At 47.3% G+C, this 14819-nt stretch overlaps 1 protein-coding gene across 1 annotated transcript in view; it reads right to left on the bottom strand.

The window, feature by feature from the left end:
* qkia (QKI, KH domain containing, RNA binding a) overlaps positions 1–14819 on the bottom strand; it is an 83186-nt gene that overhangs the window by 18005 nt on the left and 50362 nt on the right. Inside the window, exons 4-6 of the mRNA XM_079527475.1 lie at positions 8470–8473; positions 5599–5684; positions 4491–4523 (exon numbers count right to left, since the gene is read on the bottom strand). Of these exons, the coding sequence (XP_079383601.1) occupies positions 4491–4523; positions 5599–5684; positions 8470–8473 (123 nt within the window). The remainder of the gene's footprint in view (positions 1–4490; positions 4524–5598; positions 5685–8469; positions 8474–14819) is intronic.

Below are 14819 nucleotides of genomic sequence, written 5' to 3'. Positions count from 1 at the left end.
CCAAACTACTCCAATTACCTCAGCAGTAAACACCGCTAGCCCTGCACGTCTCCAGAGACGCGAGAGAAATGTAGAGAACTGGGGAATATGAGAGAGGAGAAAGGGAGAGAGTAGGGGGAGGGGGGCAAAGTGCAGTGGTCTGAATAAGGTAGTTGTTCTAAAAGTGTGTTCTGGAGAATTTATGAGAATTTATGTCGTATGTGTCTGTCTGAGCAAATCGGTCCTGTGTCGGCGCCCCTCACTTCACTTCTTGTGATATTTGAGTGGTGTAAACATCACACTCAGTTCACACGGGTGTGATTTTTTTATTCATAAGTTGTTTTTTAGTTAAGAAATGTAATATCTTTTAAGCATTTCAACACAAATCTTGTATGGGGGGGTCCCCGGCACAAAACATTTTCAGAAGAGGATCGATGGCCAAATACATATCAATGTGTGTCCTTGTGAGAACCACTGGATTAAAAGTAAAGAACTTGAGCATTGAGGAGAGGAGGTACGTGAGGGAGAGCAGAGAGAAGGCGCGGAGGAGTGGATGACTTCATGTCGAGGGGGAGGCGACTGGCATGTACGGCAGCTGGCTTTTCTCGCTGCTGCAGTCCCCCACCACCGTCTCCCTCTCCCTCCTTTGGTTCCCTCCCAAACTCTAACATCTGGAGGAAAATGATTACTCTGTCCGCTCTGCCAAGACGACTTATCAACAATTCCACACTCTTCCAGAAAAGAGAGGGGAGGAAGGAGGGGAGACAGTGATGGAGGCAGGAATGAATAGTTGTAGCGAGCCATAAAACACCTCCCAACTAAATGACTAACTGACAAACTGAAAGTTTAAGCGATTTAAGTCCACCACAGCAAACCTGTAAAGAGGATTGAGAGAAAACAAAATGAGAAAAAAGAAGTCTCAACTGAATCCCAAACGATTTGAAAACAAACAACTCCCATGTTCTCACAGGCAAGGTTGTGAATCAATTGGCTACCACAAGGCAAGACGCAAGATGAAAAAGTTTAAGATTTTCGGTCTGATAAACAGCAGCCTTTGAGAAAGAGCTGGACTAAGTGTGATGTTTGTTCCTTCTCAAATCTGCCCCTGCTCTTTCAAAGGCTATTTCCTTGCCCTCCCCGTCTTCACTTGGCTCGTGCATCTACCAGAGAATCGGGCCTCAACTGTATTTTTCCTTTTCCCTGAAGACTAACAATGCAATCTCCTGCAACTCTCCTCTCTGAATGTCTCAAACCTTCACAACACTCCCACAAAGCCTCTTTATTTCCCCCTTTACTCAACTCTCTCTCCCTCGCTCTCTCCTTCTCACTCCCAGACAGTGTCAAGTTAGCGGCAGGCACTATTAGTCATGCTAAACCGTCGACATGCTAGCTCATTAGCATAGAAGTGAACCTGGCTCCAGTCAGATTATTACAAACACAGCACGGCTGCTCCGCCCCATTACTGTCAATCACAGCTCATACCAGAGCCATGCAATACTACTCCCCTCTTTCATCTTCTTCACTTGTTACATCACAGCTAAGCCTATGAGAGTCATGCTGTCACAGCAGCAGATGGGAGACACGAGGACATCCATAATGTGGCTACATGTGTTTAAATAAAGTTCCGCAGAGTTACACCCCATAACTAGTGGAGTCTGTAGTCAGAGCCTGTAAAAGTCACTGATGGTTGGCATTGGCACTGCAGCCACTGGATCTATGGGGCTTATTACAGCCGTTTATTGGGCCAGACAGGAGGGGAGCAGCCTTGGTGCTCGGTGGCAGCCCCATCAATATCAACTGATGCACAATATGGACAAAGGCAATGTGGTGGAAAACATCAAGGGAAAAAAAGTTTCTATTTGCCAGTTTTGTTCCACCCCTCTAGCTCACCCTCCAAAAAATAAAAATAAATTTAGAACCATGATCAAAAAATGTGTTGAATTGTTTACCATTCTGTTTGGTTAATTGCATTTTGTGGCTTCTATATAAAATATAACTGATATCAACCCGGAAATCCCATTGTTCCTTTTAAAGTAAAAGGCTGATTGTTGTATTGTAGTGCCACTTTGCCACCTGTCTGTACGGTGTACAGCACTGTACCCTGTACACAAAAAAAACTCAGCTTCCCATCATCATGCACCTATGCACAGTGGGAAGGTCAACAGCACCACTTTGTCACCTGTTGGTACCCTAAACAGATACAGGGACACACATTGCTGTTCCTTGGAGTGGCTGCACCACTCAGAAACATTTAGAACAATAGGACAGGGGGATTCTGAGCCATTCTTGTTTATCCTCTGAAACCGGATTGGATTCCATGTTAACGCAACAGCTTTAGGAGGGGATTAAACGTTGTATAAATAACCTAGAAAATATATACAGATTTAGCGACATGATTCGGATGGATACATAATGAAAGCTGGTTGGCCTGTGTCGGGCTTTGACAAACAGATGATATTATGGACCAACAGCAGGGGAGACAGAACTTGAAACCTGAACACGAGATGTTGAGAGATGAACGGGATGTTGTGTACAACAGCCCCAAACACGGTAAGCTCTGACAGACAGCTGTCTGACTTTTATCTCTGTCATCCTAACCTCATTCCCCAACTCCCATATGAAACAGTCGCCTGCCTCAACCCCACAACACTCCCTGCCCCCACATCAATCTCCTCTTCATCCCTCTCCTCTTCCTCTCCCTCCTCCCCTTTAGTCCTTCCTCCAACAGGCCCGCCAGACGAGGTATTGTTCTGTCGCTGTGATCCTTTAATGCCATCCAATCGAGCGGGGGAATATCTTGAGGGGATTTGGCCTCGGATGATTTGGGAGCTTTAAATACTGCCATGGGATTTGCATCAGATTCAGAGATCCCAACTCTGAGCCGATGGTCGGAGGCCTTCTCTTAAACCCGTGGATCTGGAGAACTCGGACGAGCCTGGACCTGTAATTCATACCTAGAGCCCACTGGGATATAACCCCAGACCTGAGCCCTGACAGCCCAGCTAACCCAGGTCTGGGGAGCCGTTTAGATGAGATATTGGTGAAAAGCTGTATGATTCAGGGTGCAACCCCATCTTCCAGCCACAAAGCGCTGCTGAACTCTCTGCTATGGTAAGAGCCAGACTTGCAATTCTGTCAGGGAGGCCTCAACTACAACTCTCTCTGTGCGCATGGATCAAATGTGATCACAGAAGACTATATATGGAACAATCTGTGTGTGGTTCTTCACAGGGCAGAGACAGATCGGTGCTTTCATCGTGATCCTGCTGGCAAACAGGTGCTTAGCTATTAGGGTCAGGACACCACAGGGCTCTGACACAAGGATGGACTTATACACAGACGGTCATTAGTCATGGACTGGGCTAAGAAAAGTTAGGAAGTCGTGAACAGGAGTAAAAAATAAATAAAAAAAAAAGACAAAAATGAAGACAAAATCAAAAAGAAGCCCATACTGGCAGCTTGTTGAGGGAGGTGTTAATGTTGCTAAAGTGGCCTTTTTGGTATTATAACAACACTTCAGAGAAAGTAGAAAGCTTTGAATAGTTGCTAAAATGAATAGTTTCGTTTTTTTTGCTGGTGAGCTGTGTTGTACTTAGATACAACTATCACTATTGACAATGAGCGAGAATTGCAACAGGGAGTGTGTGTAAAAGACAAGTGAGTGAAAGAAGGCGAAACAAAGACCAAACTCTGTACAAATGTAACCAAATGGACCCGGAAGGGTCAACTCCGTTTGTACGCTCTCAAAAGTCAAGTAAACACTGAGGATTTCACTGTGTAAGGACCGTAGGAGGAGAAAGAAAGAAATAACTCAAGAAAGGAAGTGGGCAGAGTGGACTAGTTGGAGCGAGAGAGTGCAGTTGGTTTGTGAAGTGACTGAAGTCATACTTGGCAGAGTGAAGCATCAGCAGCACAGCCTGTAGCAGATGAATGTGACGGGCTGCCTTTGGGCTCTCTGAATGCAGAGCTCCTCGCAATCCTATTTTCCTCCCAGAGCGCTGCGACACACAGTGGCAGAGATGAAAGCTGCGTGTGCGTGTGTGTGCGTGCGCGTGCATATCCCAAGGGCACTCCCCAGATGTCAGACCCTGGCCAAAGTTGGACCCTTGGGGATGCCCAGAACCTTCTGTGGGTGGACGATGGATAATGTGCACTGTATGGATGCTTGTGCGTTGGTGTGTGTGTGTGTGTGAGAGGGAAAGAGAGACAAAATGTGCATGCGACTATATTGGCAGTGGACTTGGAGGGGAGCAGCGCCCTAAGTGCACTCCCCACTTCACCCACACACACGCATGCATGCACACTGCACAGTACACACAATACTACATTTCCTTGCCCCCACTATAAAGGGATTAAGGGGACCTTCAAAGAGGCAGAGAGATTGGCTAGGAGCCTGCAGGGCCCCTCTCCCCTCCTCTGATTGGCTAGGAGCCTGCAGGGCCCCTCTCCCCTCCTCTGGAGGACCAGGGCAGATTAAAGCTGCCTAGGCCTCTCAGCTTGCCTCTGCCTACCCCAGACTGGGCCAGGATGCCCAGAGACCCCCCCTGGAGAAACCCAACACAACCAGGTGGATTAGGATAGAGGTTATTTTATAATGGGGGGAGGGACCTGGGTGAGTAGAGACCCAGGTCTCTCACACACACACACACACACACACACACACACACACACACACACACACACACACACACACACACACACACACACACACACACACACACACACACACACACACACACACACACACACACACACACACACACACACACACACACACACACACACACACACACACACACACACACACACACACACACACACACACACACACACACACACACACACACACACACACACACACACACACACACACACACACACACACACACACACACACACACACACACACACACACACACACACACACACACACACACACACCCCTAAATTAACAGGACAGCACTAGTGGGGGTATTTTCTAAGCGGTTGGAGGGGCGACACCGGGACACATTGCGGAAAAAAGGCCATGTCACTTGGGTACCAAGTTTAGAACCTAAATGAGGGGAGGAAGGACAAGAAACAGAACCGAGGCCCCTTGGCACAAGGGTTAGAATAAGATGGATTAGCAACCGTGCTAGCTAGAAATAGAGAGGAGGGAACCAAATGCACGGCCGATTAAAAAGCAGAGGTTTGGTTAAGTGATCGGGGGGTTCACAATGTCACGAGACCATGTGTAGGGGAGCGGCCCTAGTATAGAGCCCTAGTGGACCCTGGTAAGACAAGGGGTTAGGTTAAATCACTATGCCAATTATGTGTTGGCACGACCACTACCCCTTTCTTTAAAAACGGCACACAAGACATCAGGTGGGACAGCGGAGACGGTGAGATCGTGACCTTACATGTGTTTGTTTTTACCCACATGCCCATCAGGGAAGAGCATCTCCAGGTTTTATCCTGGCATGTGTACCTCAGGAGGGGTTTGGCGGTGCCTCTGGGTCCAGAAATGTCTTTCCAAAGAACTCTTGCACAGTGTGTGGAAGCATGGATTAGTGTGTGTGTGTGTGTGTGTGTGTGTGTGTGAGAGAGAGAGAGAGAGAGGAGGAGCGAGAGGGGGGATACCAGGGAGGAGAGGGTGGGCAGGCCTTGGGCAGACTGCTTCCCACCGGGAGTACCTCCTCTTGAGGTCAGAGCCACCTGTCTGCCCCCTGGGAGAGCACGGGAGCCGGAAGATAAAAAGAGGGATGGACAGATGGAGACTGGGAGGAGGGTGACGGCAGGGGAAGGACTCTCGGAGCGGAGACCAAATGGAACAGACATCGAAACCAAAAGCTCAGAGGCAGGGCCTGGCTCACGGTAAGATATGTACTGCCATTATGTGTTCCGCAACTAAAAACATAAAAAGTGTGCTGCATTAACACTTTCTTAGAAGAAGAGACAGAATGCTATTTTTTGCATGTCAACATGATTTATGAAGACATGGTTTATTTTTTTCCACGAAGCCGTCAGTAGCATCACCACAAACACTTTCGTCTTGCGTGACTGGCACGGTCGCAGCAGACAGCTCAAGTGATGGGTTTTCTAATCCACAGGAGCTGAAAGTCCACCGCGTATACATTTGAATGAAGGAGAGAGCCAGAAAACAACCAACAACCACAAGAATAACGAGGCAAACCAGGAGTGAGGCAGAGAGAGAAAACACAAGAAGAAGGAGAGAGAGAGAAAGAAATCAGGCAGAGAAATTGGACGTTTGACAGACCGCGAGGGAGCAAACGCCCCGAATGTTCCCGTTCGCCTAGTGAGATAAATGCCATTAAAATGAGGCACGGCAAACACAAACAACAAAGGGACTTCTGTTGTTATAAATTATGCATCTGCATTGTAGAAACCGTATACTGGCACCACTGTGAACATGACAAATGGCAGCATAGCATCGGAAAATATATGTTTCTTTCTCCTCTGTCTTTATGATTCACAGTCTGAGAGAGTAGCCCTAATTAAGGAGTGAGAAAGAAAGAATGGGATTTTTGGGTGGGCGAGAAGAGAAAGGAGGAAGTAAACAATGCATGCATAAAAACATAAGACAACCTGGTGTCCTAACGTACATCACAGAAGTGATCTAAGAAGCTTTCCCCGCCATGACGATCACTGAAACAATAATCACCCTCTCCTTCTAGCAGAAATTAACACCTTGAGCGCACAGGACGGAGTTCTGAGATCAAAACTGATCGCATTGCTCCACAGGCTGGGAGCATCTGTTGCGCAACACTCAATTTATTTATTTTCTGGTGGGACGTCATCGAAAATGTCACCCCCCCATTTTAGCCGACAAGATCGAAAATCTTAAAACGTGAATAACTCTTGATCTAAATAATTCCGTCCAATTCCAAGAATTGGACGCCCACCGCGGTCCCGTCGCTAGTCGTGTTGTTGTCGATCGCATCAAGAGTGTTTTGGCTACATCAAGCTATTTCAGCCACATCCGGGATAACATCCGGTCCGTCGCTAAATGTGCTCCGCTACTATAAATCGCTGGGCGCTATGATTTAATGGATTAAATAACCCCGGCGTTCGGGGTGTTAATCTCTCTCTGCCTTCAACTCCTTCAACTAGGGATGCACGATAATTATCGGACTGATAATTATCGGCCCGATATCAGGAATTATGACATCATTATCGGCCAGATAACATTATATTATCGGCCCCATAATATATTATTTATTTTCATATGCTTGCAGTTCTGCTAAAGGATTATTTGTTTCATCTGCTGATTGTATCTGCTGACAAAGCACCCTGCATGTCAGGTATGATATACAGTATTTGCTTAGGTTAGGGGTGTCTTTTTTCAAAGGGGGCCATATTAGAAAATATTAAAAACACCCAAGTACCAACTACATTTCCCATATAACCATACGTCACATGCAAGGTGAATAAAAAAGTTCAATGTAAAATGTCCCATACTGTTGGGTGAGCCGCTCATAATACAATTCAGGTATGAAGCCGTGGGCCGCATAAAATCCTTCCCCGGGCCACATTTTGGACAACCCTGGCTTAGGTCAAAGCTGTGTTACATTACGTTAATCACTATAGCATGTCTTTTTTATGTCTGTGTCTATATATTTGTATTATCGGAAGTAATTAGTTATCGATATCGGTATCGGTTGCAAAAAAATATATATATATCGATATCGTGCATCCCTACCTTCAACCTTCTCCCTCCCAGATGGAAAGCTCACACAGGGAAAAATGAGTTCCATCAATACCTTGCCAATCACTGTATGTGTGTGAGTCACTGTGTGTGTGTCAGCACTGAGACACATGATGTTGTGTGTGGGATATCAAAAGCAACTGAAAAATATTTGTGCCGTTGATAATGTATTTTATAAATGTGGACTCAAATAAAGACATTGAAGTGTGTGTGTGTGTGTGTGTGTGTGTGTGTGTGTCAGTGTTCATGTTTTGGTTTTTTTTCACCAGCATTCTGTGCTGGCATGATGAGATGCCAGACAGGGCCGTGCCTGAGCCTGCTTCCAGCCAGGCTGCTATTTGAAGCTACTGCCACTGTGCTACAGATGATGTCTGAGTCTGAGGAGAAAGGGGCTCCTTTATTGTTATTTTGGTTTGTGCTTGTGCGGTTAAGATAAATGATAAAATGGAGACAATGGATAACAGTGATTGTGAGCGCACGCACATCTGCCTGAGAGGGGAACAGGCCAATTTAATGGAGAATGTGTGTGCGTCGGTTTTCCATGTGTGGAAACCACCCGACATGAGCAACCAACAGTCCCTTATTGCACGCTAACCAGTCACCCTGATGCATGTCCGTGATCGCTATTGGCAGACGCGTCGGAAACGCGACGTCCGTTTCCTGCAGGTGAAAACGGAAACCGGTCAATTTCAATTCTTCGTATCACTTCATTCATTAATCAGAGGGGGTGGGGTTCATACTTCACAAGGAATCAAGAGGTTGTCTCTGCCCTGCTCTCCTCTCACGGGACTGTTGTGTCAGAGAACTGCAGAGTATGTGTCTGGGGCACATGGGTGTGGCAAGTAATGGAGCACACGGGCTGGACCAATAAGTGGAGAGAGAGTGATACGATGAAGACATGAGTGGAGAACATGAAGGAGAGTGGAAGGGAGAGACGGGGTCAAAGGTTAGTCTCTCCCCAGGCCCCCCCCGCCACTAGAACAGCCTCTTGCCGACGAGACGAGTACACGCGCGCACATGCACGCACGCCCAAACACACCATAGAGTGCGGAGAGATGCAGCCGTGGCGACTCAAGCATAGGTCACAAAGTCAAGGAACCCAATTAAAAAGATGATTAACATTCATGCGGGAGACGGGGTGTCTACGTGAAGGTGGGATGGGCTTGTAAGGCAGGCACACACACACACACACACACGCGCGCGCCCCCCCCCCCCCCCCCCCCCCCCCCGATCTGGACCGTTCTAACTGCGGCGTCCAGGGAGGTGGGAGATCAGCAGGTTAATATGATCCAATACGGCCGCTTCATTAGCCTGATGAAGGTACTAACAGCCCAGAGGGGGGAGAGACCGGGACGTGGCAGGAAGAGACCACCAGGTGGACTACAAACCACCAGGTGGACTACAAACATCTACCCAACATCTACCAGCTTCCGAGTTGCATGGCTGAGTTACCTGGTGATGATACTAGTTGAATGCTTCCGCAATTCCAATTTGTTGGATTTCATCAAATTACGCACGAATGCATTCCACCGACATCAAATCGGCTTCAAGGCAGCAGCACTGCTGCAGGAAACAATAACATTTAGCCCGTTAAACTGGAAGCTGGGAGCGGTTAAATTGGGAAAGTTGATCATTTAGGGGGTCATTTGTGAAATGCATGCACTGTAGCGAACACGGCAGCGGCAGAGTTTATGCTCTACCAAAGAGCAGTGCTTGCTCCTCGACTATAGGGCCGTTTTCCAACTGCCTTGCATATGGGCAACATCTGCATGTGGTAGTATTACAACTGCCTTGCATATGGGCAACACCTGCATGTGGTAGTATTACAACTGCCTTGCATATGGGCAACACCTGCATGTGGTAGTATTACAACTGCCTTGCATATGGGCAACACCTGCATGTGGTAGTATTACAACTGCCTTGCATATGGGCAACAACTGCTGTGGTAGTATTACAACTGCCTTGCATATGGGCAACACCTGCAGTAGGTAGTATTACAACTGCCTTGCATATGGGCAACACCTGCAGTAGGTAGTATTACAACTGCCTTGCATATGGGCAACACCTGCAGTCGTAGTATTACAACTGCCTTGCATATGGGCAACACCTGCAGTTGGAGTATTACAACTGCCTTGCATATGGGCAACACCTGCAGTGGTAGTATTACAAATATCCATTAAACTTTAGTAGAATCAATCAGACTTCTATAAGAAAAGCCAGTTCCTGTCCTTCCAGAATTGGCTGAATCCCAAGCAGTGGATGAGAGGAGGATGAGAGGAGGGAGTGGATCAAGAGTAAATAAGAGGAGAATGGTAGCGCTAGGTAGGACTAACAGAGAGTAAACATCATTAATTGGAGAAGCACACATGGATGGATGCGGCCAGATGGCGTTTTGTACTCATTTGTCATACACTGCTGACAGGGAGGGAAGAGAAAAGAGGAATGGGGAGAGAGAGAGGTGTGTGTGTGTGTGTGTGTGTGTGTGTGTGTGTGTGTGTGTGTGTGTGTGTGTGTGTTTATTGATTGCAGAGTCTACAGAACACTGCTACCAAAAACAGACTAAATCTAGTTTTCCTTGTTCTGCATCCTCTGTGTGCATGTGTGTATATAAATATATAAAAGTGTCCCTGTGAGTCTGTTCCTTCCTGTTTGTGCATGTTTTTTGACTGCACTGCTACTCTGCCAAACTGGGTGTGAGCTGGCGTGGGCCGACACAACACCCCACAGATCATCAAACCTGGCAACCATTATGGCCCATCTGTCTGCCGAATGCACGCCATCTATGCCCTACCACCACAGCGGTCAGCAGCAGCAGGAGGGGGAGCGAGGGAGAGGGAAATGGGAACTGGCCTTAAAAACAAGGATGCAGGTGGGGATTGAACAGAACATGGCAACCGACAGAGTAGCCCATGCAGACTGGCTGTGGGTGTGTAATACATAATCACCCACCTCTACTGGGATGCCGATGCAGGAACATTGCTAACATCCTACCCAATATGAAATGACTGAAATAGAACTACAAATACCTTCTATTCTCATCACATGTAAACAATGAATATAATAATCGCAACAACAAAACAAAATCCAACTTGCTTGAGACAGAAAGAGTAGCAACAGATAAAAAAGAGAGACAGACACAGAGAGAGAGAACAAGATCCATGCCATGCAGTAAATGGAGAGTAGCTGGAGGCTGCTGGTCTGTTCAAGCTGCTACCTCAGCTCACTTTGTTCCCGGCAAGGACAGGCCAATTCAGGGAGACATGATGCTCCCAGTTCTGCGGGGCCAGAGTGCTCGTCCTGTCTTTTTCTCTGAGAGCTGGTGTCATTCTCATGATGGGTTTTCAGGGTTTTTGGATAGAGACAGACCGAAGACAGAGAGAGAATGCAACAGAGCAGCATGTCTAGGCCAGCCGACTACGGTAACTATTGTGCTGGTACCTCAAAGTGAGCGCCAGCACCGTTAAGACAAAACATTACGATAAAAAGTCGCATACGACTTCAATGAGGCTTGGGTATTAGCTACACTGACCAAGGACCCCGGTCTCTGTAAGCAAAATGATAATTAAGCAGAAGAACCAAAGCACATAAACATGGGCAGACAACGAGTCAATCCCGCAAACTTCCTCTTGAAATTAAAGATTAATTGTACAGCACTGCGATATTCAAACAAATATTCAAAACCGCCAGACAATCTTTTGTCATCACTGCTCCTCTAGCCTCGGAGACCACATTTTCCTTTCAAAAGAAAAGGAAACGCCTGGGCGAGAACCCCTTCAATTGTGGCATACAGGAGCGCTAACACATCTCTCTCTCTCTGCCGATTACTGATGGTCGCAGCTTTATTCAATTGACTGACACACACACACACACACACACACACACACACACACACACACACACACACACACACACACACACACACACACACACACACACACACACACACACACACACACACACACACACACACACACACACACACACACACACACACACACACACACACACACACACACACACACACACACACACACACACACACACACACACACACACACACACACACACACACACACACACACACACACACACTAATTAATTAGGCTCATCTGCTGCAGCTGCGTCTAGTTTCTCCCGGCGGCTCCGGCCAGGAGATGCCTATGCCAAAAAAAGGACAGGTCTCTTTCAGGCTACTGCTCCTCTCACTCCGTGCCTGCATACATTCTGTCACTTCCAACTAAGTCCTCATCAACTCCACAAATCAGTTGATCGCAAGCAGGCCAGTTTGCTTATTACACACCAGTGTAAGAGCTAGCCTTCACCAGCCAGCGCGGCAGGGGCTCTTTGTTCAATAGCCAAGAAAGTAAATGGTTTAAAACACAAAGGGCTTCAAATGAAAGGTAAGGTGTGTTCTAATCTGCAACGGAGAAAAGAAGTTGACACTACAGGCTGCTCGAGGACAGGATTTATGTCTATAGCAGGTCTCTGTGTCCGACTGCATCTCCTGCCATTTTCCTGGAAGCCAATTAAATAGCACAGCAGTGACCTGAGGGGACAAATGAGGATTTATTATATCCATAACAACGTCCAGCATGAGCACACACACACACCTGCCAATCAAACACATACACACACACACAGGAAGTGATGTGTGTGCATACACACAAATCCATCCACACCCACATGTGCGCTTACACACAGATGCACATTTTGCACGCGCTGACAAGCATGCGCATGGTGTCACCTTGGGTCGTGCTGTCACATCTGCCAAAGCCTTCCCTGCAGAGAGAGAGGATCAGTCACAGATCTAAATAAGCTGTCCCACCGAGCCATCACACCACTATGCGTCACCTACCCGTCACACCCGAGCTACCATTTAATGCAGACCAAAAGAGCCATCCTCTGTCGGCAACACATTCAAATACTTAGTGTAAATTCAACTGCGACGAGAGCACAAATGTAACCAAATGGACTCATAAGGGCTCGTTAGATTTACGTGCAGTGGCGCAAATGTTAAAAGCCAATTAATGAGCTGGATTCAATCCTGACCCCAACTCCACCCTCCCCATCTCTCACGCGCACCCCAACTCCACCCTCCCCATCTCTCACGCGCACCCCAACTCCACCCTCCCCATCTCTCACACGCACCCCAACTCCTCTCTCGGCGCATGCACGCACGCACGCACACAAATTAGCGACAGCGTTCAGATGCATCTCCCCGGGCTGTGGTGAACCATGTGTCGTCGTTCATTCACACGTGTTGTCAGTGTCGTGTGCCGCCACCATAATCCTACACTCTGGTTTGGCATTTCAATGCGTCTCGCATGTGCAATCCAAAGCCAGGGAGAGGCCGTGCTGATCTGAGGCCGTGTGGTTGCATGGCGCCCGGGCGTGCGTAATGTTGTCGTTTGGCAGGGCCACATCTCCATAAAACGCAACAGAATCTCTCGCTGTACCCTGGCCAAGCTTTGTTTGACGAGGGGAGAAATAATTCTATGGAGAATAACGGATGATTCAGATGGATTCTGATTTAAGCCTTCATCTAATTATCACACAAAGTCCATTGAGAGCCTGATCGCGTTTATAATTTCAACTTCATTCTGAAGATGCAGTACATGCAGTACACGTCACAGCTGAGTCAACCGAGATGAAACTTCAGGCCAATTGCTATTCTTGTCCAGGCCTTCTAAGGACAGGAAAGGGAAGTGAAGCAGGCCTATCAGAGTGCACTAGGGGTTTGGGCAGCCTATCAGAGTCAGGAGTACGCGTTTGGGCACATCTCTGCAGGATTCCGGTTAGAGGTTACATGGAGTGCAGTGGGCTGTGCTGCAGGCTCTGTCTTATTAACCATGGAGACAACGGGAGGGATGGGCGAAGGGTCACAGTCTGTGCGTGTGCACGTGGCATTCATGCATGCGCACACGTTGTGGCGTGGATGCGAATGTGCTAACTGTGTGTGCAAGTGCTGGATCAGTGGAATAAATCCACACTTGAAAGAGCAGCTCAATCAAGCTCTCCCACCCATCTCTCTCTCTCCCATCCCTCGCTCTCGCTCTCCCATCCCTCTCTCGCTCTCATCTCGCAGATTGTTCCCCTGCTCCTGGTTTACAGAGGGTTTAAGAGTTCACGGGACTGGGGAGCAAGCGAGTGCTACCAGGGGTGAAGGGGAACTGCTGAACCCTCGCCACATCCCATCAGCACCCTCTCCCAGCCTGCCAATCAATCTCAGGCCCACATAGGGGTTGGGGAGCTGCCAATAAGAGGCCAAGACACCAGAGTCAATGTTCATCGCGCCAACATACGGTACGGTACATACATTCATAAATAGAGTGGATGACAGTTACACAAGGGACCAAAGCATCTAAAATCACATTACGAGATCACACATTTGATTAATATTTAATTAATTTCTTAATCTAAAAAGATAATCATAAATGCTTTACTAGCAGTTTTAAATGGCAGAGCAATATAAGAATATAAGAAAGCATCTCTGCATTATCATCACTCATGGTTTCTGTATTTCAGGGTAGCCGTCCCCGCTTCAGTAACAAGTTAAGCCGGTTTCTTGAAAAAGAATTTGGAGAAGGAAAGAAAAAAAAAGCGTGACCCCATTTTGTTTCCTATGCGATTCAATAAAGGCAATTTCATGCTGCCAAACGTGGAGAAGATGCCCTTCATTAGTACGGCATATACCAAGACTGGAGATTGCCGTGGCTCACGTTCATAGCTTAATCCAATTTATTTTAGCATGATAAAGGGCATTACTGCCAGCCAGCCCCGATGCCCACCCACACACACTGTCACACAATACAGTATAAAACGCACGTGCACGTAGGCACGTGCTCGCACACATGCATACATAAACACACACTTAATGGTGAAGACACCACTAGAAGAGAACACAATGCCCTTGGCGCTCATTCGGTAAAACGGTACCACAACTTTCAGAGGACTGGTGGAGTTAAGACTTCAGCAGAATTAACCGCCCAGTCACTGACAAATTACTTGGCATGCACTTGACAATAATATAGGCCAAAAACTAGGCCAATGTCTATGTAATTCTAATAACGTGCATTAAAGGGACCGTCCTTAACACAAACGGAAAACAGAATTCAAACACAGGAGATTTTATGGC

This window comes from Electrona antarctica, assembly GCF_951216825.1.
Source record: "Electrona antarctica genome assembly, chromosome: 18".
Taxonomy (NCBI): Eukaryota; Metazoa; Chordata; class Actinopteri; order Myctophiformes; family Myctophidae; genus Electrona; species Electrona antarctica.
Note: the sequence above shows the minus strand (reverse complement) of the source record. Positions and strands in the feature narration are given on the sequence as shown.